The 22416-nt window shown below is 43.4% G+C and overlaps 2 protein-coding genes and 1 long non-coding RNA gene across 4 annotated transcripts; all 3 read left to right on the forward strand.

The window, feature by feature from the left end:
- Positions 1-499: 499 nt before the first annotated feature.
- On the forward strand, positions 500-2363 carry LOC106383104. 2 transcript variants are annotated; one of them, XR_001276995.3, is made up of 5 exons: positions 500-1291; positions 1402-1489; positions 1634-1858; positions 1967-2015; positions 2150-2363. It is a non-coding gene; the product is annotated as an uncharacterized LOC106383104 (long non-coding RNA). The 2 variants fall into 2 exon arrangements; XR_001276994.3 differs by having other exon boundaries at positions 518-1291; positions 1634-1773.
- A 1691-nt stretch (positions 2364-4054) lies between these two features.
- On the forward strand, positions 4055-4921 carry LOC106383254. The gene is made up of 2 exons (XM_013823377.1): positions 4055-4252; positions 4430-4921. Exons 1-2 carry the CDS (start codon positions 4055-4057, stop codon positions 4919-4921), a joined length of 690 nt encoding a protein of 229 aa, XP_013678831.1.
- A 2822-nt stretch (positions 4922-7743) lies between these two features.
- On the forward strand, positions 7744-10029 carry LOC125592638. The gene is made up of 2 exons (XM_048767963.1): positions 7744-7883; positions 9201-10029. The coding sequence occupies exons 1-2, from the start codon at positions 7744-7746 to the stop codon at positions 10027-10029; spliced, it is 969 nt and encodes a 322-aa protein (XP_048623920.1).
- Positions 10030-22416: the final 12387 nt, after the last annotated feature.

Below are 22416 nucleotides of genomic sequence, written 5' to 3' on the forward strand. Positions count from 1 at the left end.
GCGATCATGAACTGTTTGCAAAATTGTAACTACCATTGCATATGGTATCTAACACTACAACGACGACAGTTATTTTCTAGATAATAAACTATGAAGATAAGGTATCAAAAATCTACATGCATTGACTAACATCCGACAGCACTGAAATTTCACTATCTAAGAATTGCTGCGATTTTTATAGAACATTACCACCAACAGATCTACAAATATGTATGGTGGGACTGAAAGTAAACTGATTTCTCTCAATGTTTACATTACGATTACAAGCTTTAAATAAGCTATACAGTTCCACAAAGTGTGGAGAATACAATATTTACAAAAATCACATCGTAACAATAGAATATTCTAATGGTAACAATAGAACACTACAAGAAATATGAGTATTGGTAGCAGTTCGCGGTAGCACAAATTCATCAAGTAGATTTAGACATCAACTCTATCGTAGCATTAAATTAACGCCAGAACAAAATTTTATTAAACACGGAAACAAAATTCGCTCACGGTAACATTTTTGTGCGAAAAAATTATTTTTGCCCGCCAACACTCAGAAAAATAACTCATTATTCCCTCTCTTCTCTAACAAAGATTTTTTTTTATTCACTTCAATCTATCTTATCTTCGTTTAAACAAAAAAAAAATCTATCCATCTTCTTCTCCATCTTCTTCAAACTTAATCCACTGGATCTAGTGAGATTTATCAATAGAACCTAAACAATCCATCGTTTTGTGATGGAGACAATTCCAGTTTCCGCTGAGAGCTTCAAGGTAGGGCTCATCGGAGCTGGAAAGATGGCGGAGATTATAGATAGAGGTGTGTGGCTGCCTCCGGGATGCTTCCTCCGAATCGTATCTCTACCGCCGTTCACTCGATTCTGAATCGCCATACCGGAAACCAACCTATCCGCCTCTCTCATTCCATTACGGCAAATTGGCTCTTCCGCCTTCCTCCGTCGCTCTTCACCACCATCACCTTTGCCTTCTCTCGCTTCTTCTTTTTCTTCTAGAGGTCGCCGATGTCTGAGTCTTACACTTAGTTTGAAGAAATAAGGTTGAAGAGGATGGTTGTTACTGACGAATACTTAGATCTCAACTAAAGTTAATGAATTTCATAAAGCTTCAAACTTTGAACAGATATACAAAGTGGCTTCTGTGAAGCTTTGTGATAGATATCAAATATTTTTACACGAACTTGGCATGTGCAGAGGAGAGTTTCATTGAGTTCTGGATATCATCACTTTGCTCCAACATCTCTGGTCAGATTCTGGCCAGTCTCGTCATGAACCCACCCAAGGTATAAAACATGTATATCACTTTATCAGCTGGTTTAGTTTCTAGCACTTGGGTGGTTGGAGCTTTCATAATGATAATTGAGTTTTAACAAATTTTGTGAAATATGATCAGCCTGGTGATGAGTTATGCGAGTGGTGATGAGTCCTGCTACATAGCAGAGAAAGACGGAATACTCTCGTCCTTAGCAAAACGTTCAAAGGTTAGCCATTCACAGAGAACTTACTAACTAAACTTGCAGATTTTCATGGAACTAAATGAAGGTTTCATGTATAGAAGCTAAGTTCTTAAACTTGCAGTTTTGGTTTGTGGCGTATGTGGTGATTTTGTTTTGATTTTGGTACAGGAAGGTGGGTCGTGAGCAGAGTTTGTTGTCGTGAGCTTGAAGGCGGCAGTGACAAGGCAGAGCAGCGTCGAAGGCGGCGGCAGTAAATCCTCTGATCTGAGGACGAGGACTATGTTTTTGTCCTTTCCCGATCTGCAAATGTAAAGCTCGTACTTGTTCTTAACTTTGTAGAGCTGTGATTTGGTGGAGATAGTGTTTACGAATCATTAGATTAGTGAATGGAAGGTCTGTTAATCTGAAGATTTTTTTTATTACTGTCTTGCTTATTGAATAGATATTAATCTCTCATTTTCTAAAAAAGGATGTTGCTTTGTTTTTGAAAAAAAACTACAGGCCAGAACATCAGGAAGCTTGTGAAGGATGGTTTATGCTTGAACATCAGGTTCGTTGATTTTCTGTTTTCGTGAAGCTTGTGTACCCAGTTTTGGCTACTTAGATTGAAAATTTCTTAAGTGGAACTTTGATCACTAATCGAGAAGAATGTCTTGAACTGTCTGTTTCTGTACCTTTTCTCAGCAACGATGCCTGAGGAAAAGATTGTGGATACCAAGAAGAGCCACAACTCTTGAAGGGACCAAGCAACCATTTTCTCATTTTTCTCGATTGTCTATGATGTTAGTTTAGTGTTTGGATGATCTTATGTAAAACTTGTTCTTTTTATATGCAATATTATTGTGGCAATGACCTGTCAACAAACTACTTACAATTCAAATAACAAAACGTAACTATATATTGAATTTGTATTGACTTTTGTATGTTTTAAAATTTTAATGGAAAAGTATATGCAATTTTATAATTTAATTGTGTTTTATTAGAGTAAGTTATATTTATTATTCTTATTGGAATATATATTATGAAGGTCATGTTTAAAAATTATCATTTATATTACTTTTAGATTAAATTTAAGATTTGAAATCAAATAATAAAAAATTGTTATAAATCATTAAGTGAATGCCCCATAACCAATACCAAGACAAGGTACAGCCGCGGCTAATGGAGGAGAGAGGGTCGGCCAAGTCCTAGCCGACTTAGGATATGGATGTTTTCCTTTTCTATGTTTTCGTAGTATTCATATTTCCTGTTGGATTGAGTTTTGTACTCTTTCCTTTTTCTTATATTTTGTAATTCTTATATAAAGGAACCTTATGATTCATTAATAAAACACAGAAGAATTCCCCATTCTTTTACAACACGTTATCAGCACGATAGACTCCAAAACCCTGAGACAAAAATCGAAACCTATAAATCCTAAAACCCTAAGCCAGCGGCGATGATCCTAGACGACCTCTGTCTCGTCTCAACTCCGATCAAGCTCAGCTTCAGACGTTCCCTGTTCGTGTCCAACGTCCTCATCCTCAGCTCAGCTTGCGTCCAGCTTAGATCACGATCCCGTCTAGACGCAACCCCATCCGCGACAAGCAACAGCTAGCGATCGTCCTCGGCACCGCGACCCGATAGGAGCCGTCCCGCGTCCGTCCGTCTCAGCTCGTCTCTGATCTTTGGTGGTCCGGTTCAGACCTACAAAACAAAGGTACATACTAAATCTGAGAACATAATGATCAAACCTAAAACCCCCAAATCCATTATTATGGAATCCCATGTTCTTGATCAAAACCCTAAAACATATAAATCTAAAATCGACAATCTCATAACTAGATATAGAAATCGATTCCTTAGAACATATTGATTGATGTTATTGATTGTTTCTGATCTGAATTTAAGAAACCCTAATTCTGGAATCAAAACCCTAAACCTAAAAGAATGAATCCGATTTTAATTGTTCTTGATTGAGTGTTTGATGATCTGAGGTTTTAGGATTGATAGATTGATTGAATAATCTTAATCGAATTTAAACTCTAAAGGCCTTGAAATCATATTGATTAAACCGGCAGCCTGTATTATTTAAATTGAAACCCTAAATTTATAATTTGAATCCAATAGAAATCAAATTGCTAAGATTGTTTGCATTACATCTAAATCTGAATTGAATTGCATTCGTCTTGTTTAAATCGACCAGCATATAGAACATACGAATTCGAATTTGATTACATTGATAAAAGTATATGGCCGTGTGGCCTTAATCTCTCTGTCACATGTAGAATCATAAATTAGAATTGTTCGCACCATGGTCAAGTAGATTTCATATAGCCGATCCTATTGTTTGATTACGTGGCCGCATAAGGCATGATTGTAGCCGATTTCTTTTGAATGTCTTATGGTCGAATGATCACATTGTGAATCAGAATTTTAAATGACAATGTGATCCAGATGTCTAAAATCTCAAATTTAGACTATGCAGCCCTTAATCTCTCTGGAGATAACTATTTACAGTGGGCGCTAGATACAAAGATCAACCTGAGGTCAAAGGGACTCAGTGATACTATCATCGAGGGAAACAATGAGAATGATAAAAACAGATACATGGCGATTAGTATTATACGCCATTACCTCATTGAAGGTTTAAAGGATCAGTACCTGACAATGGAAAATCCACTAAACCTTTGGACCGCTTTACAGCGTAGATATGATCACCAGAAAACAGTGCTACTTCCAAAGGCTAGATATGAGTGGAAGAATCTCAGATTCATGGACTATAAGTCCATGGATGAATACAATTCGGTATTGTTCAAAATAGTTTCAATGATGAGACTGTGTGGTGAAGAAGTAACCGAGAAAGAGTTACTTGATAAGACCTTCTCTACGTTACATTCAACGAATGTGTTGCTGCAGCAGCAATATAGAGAGAGAGGATTCGCCACATATACTGATCTGATCTCGTGCCTACTTCTGGCCGAGGCTAATAATGAACTCCTGATGAAGAACAGTGAGATGAGACCTCCAGGTTCAGCACCATTACCAGAAGCTCACAAAGCTGAACATGAAAAGAAAGATCCCAAAGAAAGCAACCACATCTATAATGAGAGAAGAACACACGGCAGAGGCCGTGGTGGGTACAAGGGACGTGGTGGACGTGACAATTACTCATATGGCCGTGGATATGGAAACCACAATAACTGTGGTCGTGGTTCCAGCTATGGCCGTGGAAGAGCCAATTTTGGCCGCGGTCGAGGCGGTATATCCAAGCCGTCTTACTCGACCAAATCCGTTTGTCACAGGTGTGGGATGAGTAACCATTGGGCCAAGAACTGCAGAACCCCTAAACATCTATGTGAACTCTATCAAGAGAGTCTTAAGAACAAGAACCCAGAAGCTCATATGGTTCACGACAATGGGTATGATTCTGATGATGATTTCGACCATGAAACGGATGATCTAATGGATCATTAGACATCAGATTGTCTTAAAGACTAATTCGACTTTTATTTGATTGTTCTATGATTGCTTTGGTGTTTTTATTTTTATTGTTTGAATTTATAATATGAAAACTTTAAAATTTTATAAAGTCTCTGAGATTATAAAATCTTCTTATATAGAATGAATGAGATGAGTATACTCGTGGTGGATAGTGGCTCAAGTCACACAATTCTTAGAGACAAAAGATACTTCGTCAATCTCATAATGCAAAGTGCAAACATACACACTATTGCGGGTGTGGCCGGCCTGGTTGAGGGTCACGACCAGGCTTATATATTGATGCCTAAAGGCACTCGTCTAGAGATTAAAAATGCCTTATATTCCCCCAGCTCTAAAAGGAACCTATTGAGTTTCAAGGATATAAGATTGAACGGTTTCCACCTTGAAACATGGGAAGAAGGAAATAAAGAATTCCTTAACATATTTTCGATCACCAAAGGCAATAGGACGGTCCTAGAGACTGTACCCGCAATAGCTACTGGTCTATACTATGCAAAGATCAGTATTATCGAGGCTAACGCCTGCGACAATTTCACTCTATGGCATCACCGGCTTGGCCATCCCGGTACTAGTATGATGCGAAAACTGATAATGAATTCACAAGGGCACACATTCAAAGGAGTTGTCCCAAATAATCTCACATGTGCAGCATGTGCACAAGGGAAACTCATAACTAGGCCTTCACCAGCCAAAGTGAATAAGGAAATCATAAATTTTCTGGAAAGGATTCAGGGAGATATATGTGGACCAATACACCCACCTAGTGGGATGTTTTTGTATTTCATGGTCCTGATTGATGCATCGACCAGATGGTCGCATGTTTGCCTACTATCCACACGAAATTTGGCATTTGCACTCCTGCTTGCTCAGATCATAAGACTGAGAGCACATTTTCCAGATTTTCCTTTAAAGACTATACGTCTAGACAATGCTGGTGAGTTCACGTCCCACGCGTTTAATGAGTACTGTATGTCCATGGGGGTAAGTGTGGAACACTCCGTGGCACATGTACATACACAGAACGGCTTGGCCGAATCTTTTATTAAACGCATATAGCTGATAGCCTGACCATTACTCCCGGTATCAGCGCTGGGACATGCAGTATTACATGCAGCAGAACTGATTCGCATCAGGCCATCTATTGAGCATAGATATTCGCCATCCCGATTACTCACGGGTCATGAGCCAGACGTGTCCCACATCAAAACATTTGGATGTGCCGTTTACGTTCCAATTTCTCCACCACAGAGAACTAAAATGGGACCACAAAGGAGGATGAGAATATACGTTGGATATGACTCCCCAACCATTATAAAGTATCTTGAGCCAACAACCGGTGATTTTTTAAGGTCAGATACGCAGACTCACACTTTGATGAGTCCACATATCCGACCTTAGGGGGAGATAACAGCCGGTTGAGCAAAGTAATAGAATGATCTCGACCATCAATATCTTGGCAAGATCCTCGGACTAAAGAATGTGATATGGAAGTCCAAAAGATAATACATCTTCAAATGCTAGCTAATCAATTGCCAGATTCTTTTGCTGACCCGAATAGAGTGACAAAGTCATACATACCGGCTTGTAATGCACCTATAAGAGTAGATGTCCAGAAGGGACAAGATCAAGTGGCTACAGAGTCTAAACAACGTCTAAAACGTGGTAGACCTATTGGTTCCAAAGATAAACAGCCTCGGAAGTCCAAGAGAGGTGCCGGACCCAAGAGCATTAAGGAAACCGTCCATGACATTGATGGCCCGGCCAAGCCAACCAGAACGGTCGAGCCGAGTGGGCCGGCCACACCAAATGAACCGGCCGTTCCATATAATGAGGTTTGGGGCGCTGAACTTCATGGAACGCTAGGTCCGGATAATCAAGAGATCTCTATCACTTATATAATGTCTGGAACAAAATAGAACAGAAAAGATATCGACGTCCATGATATATTTGCATATAAAGTAGCACTTGAGATCATGGAAATAGATGAGGATCTAGAACCCACGTCCATATATGAATGCATGCAAAGATCAGATTGGATCAAATGGAAAGAAGTTATAAACGTGGAGTTAGAATCATTAAAGAAAAGAGGCGTTTTTGGCCCTATAACCGTGACACCAAGAGATGTCAAACCAGTGGGATACAAATGGGTCTTTGTGAGGAAAAAAAATGAGAAAGGAGAAGTAGTGAGATATAAAGCACGGCTTGCTGCACAAGGATTCTCACAGAGACCAAGAATAGATTATGAGGAGACGTACTCCCCTGTGGTGAATGCAACTACATTACAATTTCTAATCAGTCTGGCCATAAAAGAAAAACTTGATTTACGCCTAATGGATGTAGTGACTGCATACCTGTACGGTCCACTGGATAATGAAATCTATATGAGAGTTCCAGAGGGTATTGAGCTCAAAGATAAGAAAGGTTCTCGAGAACAGCATTGTATTAAGCTGAATAAAGCCTTATATGGTTTGAAACAATCAGGTCGAATGTGGTACAATAGATTATCAGAGTACCTAGTGAAAGAGGGTTATAAGAACGATCCAATAAGTCCATGTATTTTTATAAAGAAATTCGACAACAAGGGCTTTGTGATCATGTCGGTTTATGTGGACGACCTGAACATTATAGGAACCTCTGGAGAGATTTCTCAAACAGTCGAATGTCTAAAGAAAGAATTCGAAATGAAAGACTTAGGTAAAACTAAGTTCTGTTTGGGACTGCAACTTGAGTATGTACACAATGGAATCCATGTGCATCAGTTGGCATATACATAAAAGATACTCAAGAAGTTTAATATGGACCAGGCTCATCCGTTGTCGAGTCCTATGGTCGTGAGGTCCTTAGACCTAGAGAAGGATCCGTTTGGACCAAAGAAACCGGACGAGGAAGTGCTCGGGCCGGAAGTGCCTTACTTAAGTGCCATTGGAGCTTTAATGTATTTGGCTAGCCACACTAGACAAGACATTTGTTTTGCCGTGAATCTATTATCTAGATTTAGCTCTTGTCCAACTCAAAGGCACTGGAATGGAATAAAACACTTGTTCAGATATCTGCAAGGAACAAAAGATCTCGGATTGTTCTATACCGACCGGCCAGGAGAGAGTTTGGTCGGATATGCAGATGTTGGGTACTTATCTGATCCACATAATGCTAGATCTCAAACAGGATATGTGTTTATATATGGTGGGGCTGCAGTATGTTGGCGGTCCACAAAACAATCCTTAGTGGCCACATCCTCTAATCATGCCGAGATTATAGCAATGTATGAAGCAAGCCATGAGCTTGTGTGGTTGAGGAACATGACCGGCCACGTCCGTGTAGAGAGTGGTTTAGCCGTGGGACAAGAAAAGCCAACGATCATCTATGAGGACAATGCAGCTTGCATAGCTCAGCTCAAAGATGGATACATCAAGGGAGATAGAACGAAGCATATCTTACCCAAATTCTTCTTCACCCACGACCTGCAGAAGGCAAAAGAAGTTCAAGTGGTTCAAGTTCGGTCAAGTGATAATTCAGCCGATCTTTTCACCAAGTCTTTGCCAACCTCAACGTTCAAGAAACTTATTCATCAGATAGGAATGCGCCAACTGAAGGATCTTCAGTGATGCATTCATCAGGGGGAGTTTCATGCGTTGTACTCTTTTTCCTATCTATGGTTTCAATTTTTCTCACGTTGGGTTTTTGGTTTTCCTAGAAAGGTTTTAATGAGGCAACATCGTGCATGATACAAACCCATATGGTTATAGCATCCAAGGGGGTGTGTTATAAATCATTAAGTGGATGGCCCATAACCAAGACCAAGACAAGGCCCAGCCGCGGCCAATGGAGGAGAGAGAGTCGGCCAAGTCATAGCCGACGTAGGATATGGATGTTTTCCTTTTCTATGTTTTAGTAGTTTTCTTATTTCATGTTGGATTAGATTTTGTACTCTTTCCTTTTTCTTATGCTTTGTAATTCCTATATAAAGGAACCTTAAGATTCATTAATAAAACACAGAAGAATTCCCCATTCTTTTACAACAGAAATAGAGTTTTAAGTATATGATTAATTGGGGTTTTAAACCCTAACCCCTAAACATAAACTTCTAAATTTTAATATTTTCATAATATAGCTTTAATCTTAAATTTAAATTAAAAATTTAATCACTTTAAATATATAATTTCAAATTTAAATTCTAAACCTCAAACATTAAATCTTAAACCGGCTTCAACGGATCCTTTTTCTTATGCTTTGGAGAGTATGACGTCACCAGGGTCCTCATTGATACAGGAAGCTCCGTCGACCTCATCTTCCGAGGAACTCTGCAGAAGGTGGGAGTCGATCTCGACGACATAAAACCGTCCTCCAGAACATTAACCGGCTTCAACGGATCCTTCGAAACAATACTAGGAACAATCCGCCTTCCGGTACGCGCATGTGGAGTCACTCGAACTGTCAAGTTTGCCGTTGTAAGCACGAAGGCCCCTTACCACGCTATACTTGGAACCCCCTGGATACACTCAATGCAGGCCATTCCATATACTTATCACCAGTGTGTCAAGTTCTCCGGTACAGACGGAAAAATCAAAACATTGCGAGGGGATCAAAAAGCCGCTAGGGAACTCCTAGTCGCCACAGTTAAACTCCAACGATCGTCTCTATCGGTTAACTCTGTTTCTCCTCCAACCTATAAAGTCTGCTCCCAGGAAGGCGAAGTTCTCGAGTTACGTATTGACGATACCGATCCAAGCCGGACCGCAAGGATTGGTGCGTATCTGTCTGAAGATATGCAGCGGTCAGTTCTCAACTTTCTCAAGACGAATGTGTCCACATTCGCGTGGTCCATGTCAGACATGAAAGGAATTGATCCGGCTATAACAACTCACGAACTAACCGTCGAACCGACATTCAAGCCTATCCGGCAGAAGCGATGCAAGCTCGGTTCCGACAGGTCAAAGGCTGTAAACAAAGAGATCGACCGGTTGCTCGGCGCTGGCTCAATTGCTAAGGTGCGCTACCCTGAGTGGTTAGCAAATCCAGTAGTTGTTAAGAAGAAGAACGGGAAGTGGCGCGTCTGCGTCGACTTCACTGACTTAAATTAAGCCTGCCCAAAGGACAGCTACCCTCTTCCCAACATCGACCGTTTAGTCGAGTCCACGGCTGGAAACGAGATGCTCACCTTCATGGACGATTTCTCTGGGTACAGCCAAATCATGATGCACCCTGGCGATCGCGAAAAAAATGGCCTTTATCACGGATAGAGGAACCTACTGCTATAAGGTCATGCCATTCGGCTTGAAGAACGCAGGAGCAACCTACCAACGGCTCGTGAACAAAATGTTCACAGACAAGCTGGGCGTCACCATGGAAGTATACATCGATGATATGCTTGTCAAGTCGCTACACGCCGCTGATCACCTCCGTCACTTGCAAGATTGCTTCGAAACTCTCAACAAATACGACATGAAACTAAACCCAGCAAAGTGCATGTTCGGGGTTTCCTCAGGCGAGTTCCTTGGGTTCATAGTCACGCAGCGGCGAATCGAAGCCAACCCGAAGCAGATCTCCGCGGTCCTGAACCTCCCAAGCCCAAAAAACAGTAGAGAAGTTCAACGACTTACGGGTAGGATAGCTGCACTCAACCGGTTCATCTCCAGATCCACCGACAAATGCTTTCCATTTTACGATCTCCTGCGAGGTAACAAAAGGTTTATCTGGGATGAGATATGCGAGGAGGCATTTACTCAGCTCAAGCATTATTTGACAACACCACCCGTTCTCCCCAAGCCAGATGTCGGCGATGTTCTATCTCTTTACGTCGTAGTGTCACAAGCAGTAGTCAGCAGCGTTCTGATAAAAGAGGACCGTGGTGAGCAAAAGCCAATCTTCTATACAAGCAGGCGCATGACCGGACCGGAAACGCAATACCCAACTCTGGAGAAGATGGCGCTGGCGGTCGTCGAAGCGGCGAGAAAGCTTCGCCCATACTTTCAGTGACATTCGGTGGAAGTATTAACCGACCAGCCCCTCCGAACAATACTTCAAAATACAAACAGGTCCGGAAGACTAACGAAGTGGGCTATCGAACTCGGTGAGCTTGATATCACTTACAAGAACAGAACCGCGGTGAAATCTCAGGTTCTTGCAGACTTCTTAGTCGAATTGGCCCCGGAGTTAGAGCAAGATCTCACACTCCCAAACCCAAACTGGACCCTGCATGTCGATGGATCTTCGAATAACAAGGGCGCAGGTGCCGGAGTTCAATTACAGTCCCCGACCGGTGAACTGATTAGACAGTCTTTTAGCTTCGGCTTTCCAGCCTCGAACAACGAAGCAGAATACGAATCTTTGATCGCTGGACTCCGCTTAGCAAAAGCTATCAAGGCCAAACGCCTAAGCTCCTACTGCGACTCGCAGTTAGTCGTCAGTCAGTTTAGTGGCGATTACGACCCCCGCAACGATCGGATGGACGCCTACCTCAAGATAGTACAGGGCTTAGCCGCAGAGTTCGAATTCTTCGAACTCGTCCAAGTTCCCAGAGGAGAAAACGTCTGAGCCGACGCCCTTGCAACCCTTGGAAGCAAGCTTCGGGACCAAGTTAAATGAACCATTCCAATACACCGCATTGAGAAGCCGAGCATCGATATCTCGACGGGCCAAACCATCATCATTGCCCTAGTCACCGAAACCGACGCGCTCGATACTGATGGATTCGGCCCTGACTGGCGAACTGAGTTCATCGACTATCTTTCACAGGGAGAACTTCCAACCGAGAAATGGGCAGTCCGCCGACTAAAAACACGCAGTGCCCATTATGTCGTCCTAGACGACGAACTCCATCGATGGACTGCGAGTAAAGTACTCCTCAAATGTATCCATAGTGATGAAACGGTCAGGGTTATGGCCGAAACACACGAAGGCGCTGGAGGAAACAATTCGGGCGGACGATCATTAGCAATCATAGTGAGAAGCCTAGGCTTCTTCTAGCCGACGATGAATGCGAATTGCGAGTCCTACGCCAGAAGTTGCGACAAATGCCAACGGCACACACTAAGCATCCATTGTCCAACTGAAATGTTACGAACGACGACCGCGCCGTACCCATTCATGCGATGGGCAATGGATATCATAGGACCTCTTCCCTGCTCCCGCCAGTGGCGTTTCATTCTCGTCCTCACTGATTACTTCACCAAATGGATCGAAGCTGAAGCCTACGCTCAAGTCACCGACAAAGAAGTTCGTGGTTTCGTCTGGAAAAACATTATCTGCCGCCACAGTATACCGTATGAAATCGTTATTGATAATGGATCACAGTTCATGTCAGGCAACTTCAAGGAGTTTTGCAGCAAATGGAACATTCGATTTAGCCCTTCCACCCCTCGTTACCCGCAGGGAAACGTCCAAGAGGAATCCTCCAACAAGCTCATCATCGACGGCATTAAGAAACGTTTAGACCTGAAAAAGGGTCATTGGGCCGACGAACTCGACAGAGTTCTATGGAGCCACCGCACAACACAAAGAGGGTCGACCAAATCGACACCTTTCTCTCTTACATACGGTGCCGAGGCTATGGCTCTCGCAGAAGTTAACGTTTCAAGCCTCCGACGCTCGAAAATGCCCCAGTACGTCGAACTCAACAAGGAGATGCTGCTAGATGCCCTCGACGAAATTGAAGAACGACGGGACCAAGCTCTACTACGAATCCAAAACTATCAACATCAGATAGAGAGTTACTTCAACAAAAAGGTCCGAGCCCGACCCCTTGAACTCAGTGACCTTGTCATGCGCAAAGTGTTCAAGAACACTAAGGAGCTGAACGCCGGTAAACTCGGAGCTCGGTGGGAAGGACCTTACAAAATCATCAAAGTTGTGAAACCAGGCGTCTACCGACTTCAAACGTCACACGGAGAAGAAGTGCCTAGAGCATGGAACTCAATGCGTCTACGACGCTTCTACTCGTAGAGACATAAAAAAAAAAACTAAGTAGATGCACCTCCGCGGTCACTTCTACTCGACCGATTAAATGCGCTTCTAACGGCCACTTTCACTCGGGAAAAACGAACTACAAATGGCTTGATCCTCAACCGAGGTACATAGGCAGCCTTAACCGGTCCAGCTGTAACAAAACCAAAGTCATAATCTTGTTCTTTGTTTCGATTTCGATCGAGTAAATACCGATTGTCGAACCCAACAGCTCCCATACCTCCAGCAGGAGGTACGCGGACACTCACGTTCCATCTCCTAGCTATGTCCTGATCAGACACTTAGCCTAAGGACCCAACGGTCGCGAGTCACCTATGCCCAAAGAGCATTGACCGACCAAACGGAGTGAATCTTTAACCTTTTCTCGACTAAACGCGTAACGGATTAGCTACCCATTTACTCGATTGTCTTTGAGAAAACGGACGAAAGAACCTTCCACTCTTAGATTCAGTTTCTTGTTTTCAAAGTAGAAAAACGCATCTAGACGTTATCTCAATCGAAACACGACAAGAGCTGAACAAAGTCCCTTAGTGGGTTGTGTCGTTATCTATTTGCAAAAGCCAAAGGTCAAGAATCTATTGTTTCTAGGCGAATATATCGCGAGACTCTTAAGATAACTGAAATTTACTTAGACAAGTTGCAAGTACAGATAAGGAACACAACAACCCACAAATCTAAAGTCTGCTTGAAAACAGCGACTTACCGATAAAATGAAAGTACGTCTAGTGATACAACAACATGGTCTATCAAGACCACAAACACAAAAAGTACAAAGAAGACACAACACAGGGAAAGCGTCAAGGCGCAGAATCTTGACCGTCCTCCTTTGGCGTCCCAAGAGCAGAAGGACCGACTGGGTCTTCAGTAGCGGCAGCAGTCGGGTCTTCCACCCGAGTAGGAACAGGGACAAGAGAGGCCACAGAAGGAGGCGGGGGAACATCTCTATTCCCGACTTCGTTGGTCGTCTCTTCCTCGACAGGATACGACGGCGACGTCTCCTCGACTCTATCGTCTTCCTCCTCTTCGTCTTCTCGTCCTTCAGAAGAAGAATCCGAGACAAGGACATGTTCCTCGATGCCCACGTTCTCGGTATCTTCCTCTCAAACCGGAGTGTTGCCTGTCTCAAGGTTGTCCTTTCCGGGGACCTCCTCCAGGTTCTCACTCTCTCGACGTTCATCAAGACCACCTCCCTCCGGGACCTCGACGTGCTCAGCAGGGACCGACGTGACATCAACCAATGGCTCCTCCGATGGCTCCTCGGTAATTTCGAGTGAGGTAATGAGCTGAGAAACCGTCCCTGGTCTGATCAAATTTACGTTCGATCCATAGGGATCAAACGGAGCTCTAAACCTGTCCTCGACGAAACGAGAAAGAAGAACCAGCGGAGAAAGAGTGAGGTCGCTATCAGACAGCGAACCTACGCAAAATTTCGTAGCCTCCGCCTCATAGAGATTCTCCTGCTCGGCAAAGACGTCGATCATTTCTTGCGGGATCTCCATCCCACTTGCCTTTATCATCTCGAGGCACTTCTTCGTCCCCGAGGCTTGACCGTACAAGTTCTTCGCTTTCCCAAAGGCGTCCAAGCGAGTAAAATGGTCGCGTACGCGACCAAAGCAGCGATATGCCTTCTCGACCATAGCTGCTTCGACCCTTTCCCTCTCATGAGTAACCTCAAGCCCCCGGGAGTCTCTCAAGCGTTGTCTCTCTCCAATCAATTTCTCAACTGCAGCGTCCCTTTCTTCGAGTAGCTCAGTCTTCTCCTTCTCAAGGGTCGCAGCCGCTTGCTCCAAACGAGTGTTCTCTCGGGCAAGCTCTTTCTTCGCCGCACTGGCGGATTTGAGCTTACCCTCCAGCTCTTCGAACTTCACTCGAAGAATTTCTTTCTCCTTCACAGCCTTCTCGTTAGCCTTCTTATGCTACGCCCTTACTTTCTCGATGGATTTCAACCTTGCCTGAGCAAGCTTCTCTGAAGATCCCAACTGGATCATCATCTGCTTCAGAGCACTGTCGTACTTCTCACCAAGGAAGTTCATGCTCCCGTCACTCTGCAGAACGACAAACACGGACCACGTGAGATAGATGAACCCAATAAATTAAAGAAGGAGATAAAAGGTGAAAGGTAGCGCAAATACCCGTGCTCTCGAGGAAGCAGCGTCGATGTATTCATTCTTGAAGTAAAGGTCTTCGAACAGCGACATCTCCTTCGTCCCACCACGAATTTGACGCGTCAGCTCCGCGCACCTAAGGGGATTAAGGATTAGGGGAGTTGTCTCGTTGTAGGAAAACTCGACGCGATCAGGGAATTCGATCCTCCTTCTCTTCGCTACGGCACCTTCAGATCCAGATCTTTTTCTCGTAGAAGAGTGTGGAGAAGACCTCGCGGGCTCACCACCACAACCTCCTTCTCGCGAGCTGGTTTTCCTCCTTTCCTCCGACAGGTTTTCAGGAGTGCCGCTGGCCTCCCCAACAGCGTAGACAAAGGTCGCGTCAGCGGCATTCGCGTCGGAGGTAGAAGGACGGGGCTCTGCCTCAACAGACCTCTTAGTTCTCTTCTTCGGGTGACCGTCTGGCGCCGCCCTGACTAAAATAGCCTCTTGCCCTTCTGCTAGGCTCTCACCTCTATCGGCAGAGGAAGCTTCCCCGCCACGAGACCTTTTCCTCCCATCCTTCTTCTTTTTAGCCTTCGAACCCTCGGAAGTCGCATCGAGGGAAGCAGACTCTTCGGGAGGAGCCTCGTCGGTCGTTCCCACCTTAGTCTTTTTGCTCTTTTTTTTCTTCTTGGGACCTGAAGCAGAAGTCTCTGCTCTGCCCCCTTGATAGATTGTAATAGGGCCCTCCTCTCTGAAGGCTCCTTCTTTGGAGGCCCCTTCTCGGGAGGTTCCACCACCTTCAGAAGTGACGTCGACTCCGGAGTGAGGCGGTCCCTGGGGATCGACTTTAGTCGATTTCTTCGAGAGCAGTTGCAACTTCCCTTTTAACAAGGGGCTTAGATCCGGAACTCCATCCATTTCTCTAGCTTTGTCGAGAAGTCTCTGTTGTTTGCAAGTAAATAAAGGGAGGCGCGACTTACGGGGACCGAGAACACAAGGAAGCCTCGACTCCCAATCAACTACAGAAGCAGAGAATCAACATGAAAATCGCAAAAGGAAACTCGAATAGGACCTAAAACCAACCAGCAGGCTTACCTCTAGCGATCCTAGCTTGCTGACGACGTATCCCCTCCCGATTGAGATCCGGCCAACGAAGATGACTGTGCGCCGCGATCGCTTGAGCACTCTCAAAAAACTTGTCGGGGCAGGCGATCGTGTTCGGATGACGAACTGCAAATACAAGGATAAGAAGAGTTAGGACTAACGACTAAAACGAAAATCCAACAGACGAGTCTCTACCGAGTTGTCGATTCCACAAAACGCGGTAGTCGTCCCCCGGCGGCTCTTCGAAAGCATGTTCATTAGATTTCACCAAAAAATACGCGCGTTGCCAATCCTGCGTCTTATTTGGATGACCGGTCAAGACGTTGTAATTCGAACGCATTTTCACCGAGAAGATCCCGTTTGGCTCCGCCTTCGTGAAAGTCAGCTCCTCGAAGACCCTCAAGCTCATCGAGATGTCCATCTCAGCTGCCATTACCATTAACATGACGGCTATTCGCAGAGACCCGTTCAAAAGTTGAGAAATGGCAATGTCTCGGCGGAATGCATAAGACGTCACCAACCGAGGAATCGGGAACCATAGCTTCGTATGATCCCCGAAATAGGACTCATACACGCACTGGTAACCAACCGAAGGCGACCAGGGAGGCTGCTCAGCAGACGGGATGATGTAAGTAACGCCAGCACCGCCGCTCGCCCTTAACTGATCCCTCACGGTATGGTGAGAAGCACAAGAACCAAACACGTTCCCCCACGACTGAGCCCGCGGGTCCCGTAGCAGTCCGGGTGGCAGCGGAGCCAGCTCTTCGAAGATCCCACCAGGATGGTAAATAGTTGGACGACAGTCTATCTGGTCGAAACAAACTCTCGTGCGAACCCGTCTCGAAGGCGTCGGGGACCGACCGGACTCATCAGCGTCGCCACGTTCGGAATCAGTCGCGGTATCGCTTTGGTCTCCCCCTCTATCCTCACTTCCGCTCACATCACTGTTCCCGACTTCAACACGATCCGCGCCTTCATCACGAATCATCCAATGAGCATCGCGATGAATCAAGTCAAAATCGTCCAGTGGACTACCGGTCGCTGACGCATCTCTGGTTGGACTCGGAGAATCTGCGATGTCCTTCCCTTTCTCTTCTCGCGACAATCGACTTCTCGGAGGCATGTTCCTTAATTCAGGGGACGACTACAACCACCGAACGATAACAACGAGTCTATACGAAGAAAAACCTATCTAGAGAGAGAAAGTAAAAGTAGAGAGAAGGGAGAGAAAACATGATACCTGAATCTGCAGAGAAGAATGACGAAAGCAAAGGAGAAAAACCTATTTATAGCAAAAACGAAGGCACGTTTTCCGAGCACAATCATTAGGTCTACAAAGGCCTAAATGGGCCTCAAAAGGCCGCCTAAATACCCAGAAACCTACTCGCGACGGTTCGGTTTCTCGCTTGAACCGGTTTTCAATCAGGTTGTCAGACCGGAATCAATTCCTGGTCTCTATCTAAACCGGCCCCCCGGTTAACCAGCAAAACCGATCCCCGTCGTTTTATCCGAGATGATCTATCACCCGAGTAAACTGTATCCCATCATAAAAGCAGATATGCAAGTAAGCGAGTCAAGACAAGCGCTATTCAGTCGACCAGAGACACCTACAGAACATCACGCGACTAAAAGCACATACCGACAACTAAACCAGGAAGGGTTATCCCTTGTATTAGAACCTGCTATCCGAATAAACCTGACCCACAAATTCACTGAGACCACCGTGTCGCTCACAAGTGAACTGGGGGGGACTTATTGTAGGAGATGGATTACATCCCTCCACAAGGCCCATCGAATAACATGCCCTAATCCAGCAAGTCGGATTAGTTTGGTCAGCTCGGTGGCTAAACGCGTCAGCTCAACCTTAGAGTACTTTTAGCCGGTCGAGTAAGCCGACCAAAAGTACCCGGCTTGGGGGGAACTTTGTCCAGGCCCGCATACTCGGCGTCTCGCATCAAGGCCCAAAGAGGTACGAAATTAGGGCATCAAGGACAGAAGACCTATAAAAGGGGGAGAGGAAGCAACAAGAAAGAGGATTTTTGCGTTGGACATACTAAGCGGCTAGATCTAGGATTTTAGGCGATCTCTTTGATCTTGTTGCTCTTTCACTTTCCTGTCACCCTTGTAACCCTTCATTTCGAATCTAATAAAACGTCTTTAGTCATCCCGTTTCTGACTTATTTCACTCTAGTCGACTGAATCCCGTTCAAACAGAAGAGATGGAGTTGGTTCAGAGGCAAGGGAAGAGATACAGATAAGAAGTTTGATGGTGGTGGAAGAGTAAAGATTGATGCGGTTGACGGCGGCGAAGAGTTGGTGCAGAGATAGGATATTTTTTTTTTAGGTTAAGCTGGTTTAGTTTTTTTTTTTAATTTCTAAACCGGGTTTATGTGTAAACCTTAGGTTAATCATGGTTTGGTTTAATGTTTTTTATTTGTTTATGGTTTAATGTATTCTTTAATTATTTGCATACTGATTTTAATCAATAAAATTTAATTTTTATTTATGAATTAATTTTTAATTTAATTTTAAATAATTAAATTTTAATAAATTAATTTAACATATTTTATTATTTTATTTTTGATTATAGCATTATATTCGTGTCATTATAAATTATAAATTATGTTATGCCACATGAAAAATGCCATAGAAAACCATATAATAGCAAAATTATGGTGCTATTAAAATGTTTTAATATAACAAAACTTAAATGCTACGATATCTCTATTTATTATAGGACATGAAGATATGCTACGATAAAGGGGGGAGGTCTATTATAGCTGCGGCTGTCATAGCGTTTACAAAAATGCTACGAAAGCCCTATAGTAGCGTTTTTCGGATGCTACCAATACCGATATTTCTTGTAGTTGAATATTCTAATTAACAGAATATTCTACTCTATCACCCTCCTCCAGTCAAATGGTCGGGTCTCACGACCGTTAGGCTGCTTTTGAACTCGTTGAAGAGAGACGTTGGTAGACACTTTGTAAATATATCTGCAAATTGGAGGGAAGATGGCACATGAAGCACTCTAACTTATCCTATGGCGACTTTCTCACGGACGAAGTGAATGTCGATTTTGACATGCTTTGTGCGTTGGTGCTTCACATGATTATGAGAAAGGTAAACGGTGCTGGCGTTATCGCAGTAGACCAGTGAGGCTTTGTTGATCGGAAAACCAAGCTCGAGGAATAGATTGCGTACCCAACATAAGTCAGCAACTGTGTTCTCTACCCTTTTGTATTCTGTTTCGGCACTAGAGTGAGAGATAGTAGATTGTCGTTTTGAGGACCAAGAGACAAGGTTATCTCCAAAGTAAACACAATACCCTGAGGTGGATCTTCTAGTGTCAGGAGAACCTGCCAATCTGCGTCTGAGTAAGCCACAAGTTGATCAATATTGTTTTTCCTTAGCTGCATGCCGCGGGAATGAGTGCCTTGGAGATAACGGATGATCCGCTTGAGAGCATGAAGATGAGGAGTATGTGGAGCATGCATGTATAAGCAAATTTGGTGAACGGCATAAGAGATGTCCGGCCTTGTTAATATGAGATATTGTAGTGCTCCTGCAAGACTACTGTGTGGGATCTGAGATTAAATCGCCATCTTCAAGTGACAGCTTAGCCTTTAGGTCCACCGGTGTTGCGCATGGTTTGCATTCTTTCATTCCAGCTCGATTGATGATGTCTATAGCTTATGCTTATTGCCTGAGGAAGATGCCTTCTTTATTAAAATCGCACTTGACTCCCAAGAAATAGTGCAGTTTACCTGAGTCCGACATGGGAAACTCGCCTTTTAGTTTTGCGACGATGTTGCGGAGAAACTCATCATCTGAGGCTGTCAAGATGATGTCGTCTACGTAAAGAAGGAGGTAGGTTTTGCGGTTTCCTTTGTTGAATATGAACAAGGAGGCGTCGCTGTGACTGCAAATAAAACCAAGAGATTTGATGTAGTTAGCAAACCGAGAATTCTAAGCTCGTGTAGCCTGTTTCAAACCGTAAATGGCTTTGTGCAGTTTGCATACATGATTTGAGTATTCTTTGCTGACAGGGATCGAGGTCGTCGTAACAACCAACCTGGCTCTGATATCAAAAGTAAACTGATTTCCCTCAATGTTTATATTACGATTACAAGCTTTAAATAAGCTATACAGTTCCACAAAGTGTGGAGAATACAATCTTTACAAAAATCAGATCGTAACAACATAATATTCTAATTAACAGAATATTCTACTCTATCAGGGACGGTCACACACCTTGTTGTTTGAACCGAAAATGGTGTGTTTGTCGGATTCATACAATGAAGAATTTAAGAAATAGATTTCTTAAATTCTTGAGGCTAAAGAGAAATCAACATAGAAATCAAATGGAAAAAGAACATCAAAAAGAATTTATAGATCAAAGATTGTATTACAAGAGTGATCAAGTAAATCTAAATCTATAAATTCTTTGTAAGAAGTGTTTAATGGGTAAAATGGAAGAAGAGATCCTTTCTCATAAGGAGGAGCTCCTTATTTATAGAAAGATATGTCTAGGGTTTTCTAGCCAAATGGGCTTAGTACATTGTTTAATGAGCCTTGAGGGAGGATGTAAATCCACCCCCAAGTTCGTTGAGAGAGATAGAATCGATCTCTGCGAAGTTTACGAATAGGGTTTATTAGACAATGAACTAGACACATTCATGCCTATGACGGTTTAGGCGAGTTTATTTTGAACTTGTGCCTAGTAAGAAGTGAGTTTACTTTAAACTCGTGCTTAGCGAAAGACGAGTTTACTTGACTCATGCTAAGACAGAGGCGAGTTTACTGAGAGCTCGTGCCTAGTGGAAGGAGAGCTTCTATAAACTCATGCCTAGCCAAAGACGAGTTTTTGTAAACTCGTGTCTAACAATAAGCGAGTCGAATGCAAATTCGTGCCTAATAACAAGCAAGTTCAATTTAACCTCGTGCCTAAAATACAAGTTTACCGAACTATTGCCGACCCGAAGTCTCGTGTTGAGATCGTGTGTACCGAGCAAGTTGTTGGCTTGTGCTGCTTCTGACAAGCTCGTAGCTGAGAGCCATCTTTTGAAGCATGAGGACATATGGTGGTGGCAACCGCTTGTTGGCTCTGTTATCCTCTTTGGCTCTGGTTGACAGAAAGCATGATCATGATTAGACCAATATAAACCAAAAGAAATAACCAACTGTTGCATAATTAATTAGCAAGCTATCGAATTTGTTTTTGCTTAGTGCTCACAAGTTGATTTGATAGTAGTAATATAATAATTACTAAGCAATGTGCATGTCACGGATAATAAAGCAAGCACCACTGAGTTTATAAAAGAGATTTCATTGATTGAAGGTTCATCACCAAGATGATTACAAGGGTAAAGTGAACCTTAGAATACAAAATCTCTATGAAAATATGTTCTTAAAATCTAAGAAGAGGAGAAGATCCCTTCCTAAAAGGAAGTGTTTCCTTATTTATAAAAGGATGAAACCTAGGGTTATAGTAAATTGGGCCTAATTCATTGTCTAATGGGCCTTGAGGGAGGATGTAAATCTACCCCCAACAGTAAGTCCCCCCAAGTTCGTAGAGAGAGATGAAGTCGATCTCTGTGAATTTTACGAAAATGGTTTATTAGACAATGAACTAGACACATTCATGCCTATGACGATTTAGGCGAGTTTAGTTTGAACTTGTGCTTAGTAAAAGACGAGTTTGCTTTAAGCTCGTGCTTAGCGAAAGACGAGTTTACTGGACTCATGCTAAGACGAAGGCGAGTTTAGTGAGAACTCGTGCCTAGTAGAAGGAGAGTTTCTGTAAACTCATGCCTAGTCAAAGAAGAGTTTTTGTAAACTCGTGTCTAACAATAAGTGAGTCAACCGCAAACTCGTGTCTAATAAAAAGCAAGTTCAATTTAAACTTGTGCCTAAAATACACGTTTACCGAACTATTGCCGACCCGAAGTCTCGTGTTGAGATCGTGTGTGCCAAGCAAGCTGTTGGCTTGTGTGTTCGTCAGGCTATGATGATGTTGAAAAACGTGCTGGCTTGTGCCGTTTGTTCTGTTCCCGACAAGCTCGTAGTCGAAAGCTCATCTTTCGAAGCGTGAGGACATGACGGTGGCAACCGCTTGTTGATTCTCTTTGGCCTAACGATCACTGGCTCACAAAAAACATGATCATGATCAGATTAGTATAAACCAAAAGAAACAAGCAACTTTTGCATAACCCACGAATATGATAACTGCTATCTATTAATATCATCTCATAAAGGTTATACGAGAATGAAAAGGTTAGAGTTTTTTTTTCTTAAATAATAAACCACAGC

This window comes from Brassica napus, chromosome C9, assembly GCF_020379485.1.
Source record: "Brassica napus cultivar Da-Ae chromosome C9, Da-Ae, whole genome shotgun sequence".
NCBI classification, from domain to species: Eukaryota; Viridiplantae; Streptophyta; class Magnoliopsida; order Brassicales; family Brassicaceae; genus Brassica; species Brassica napus.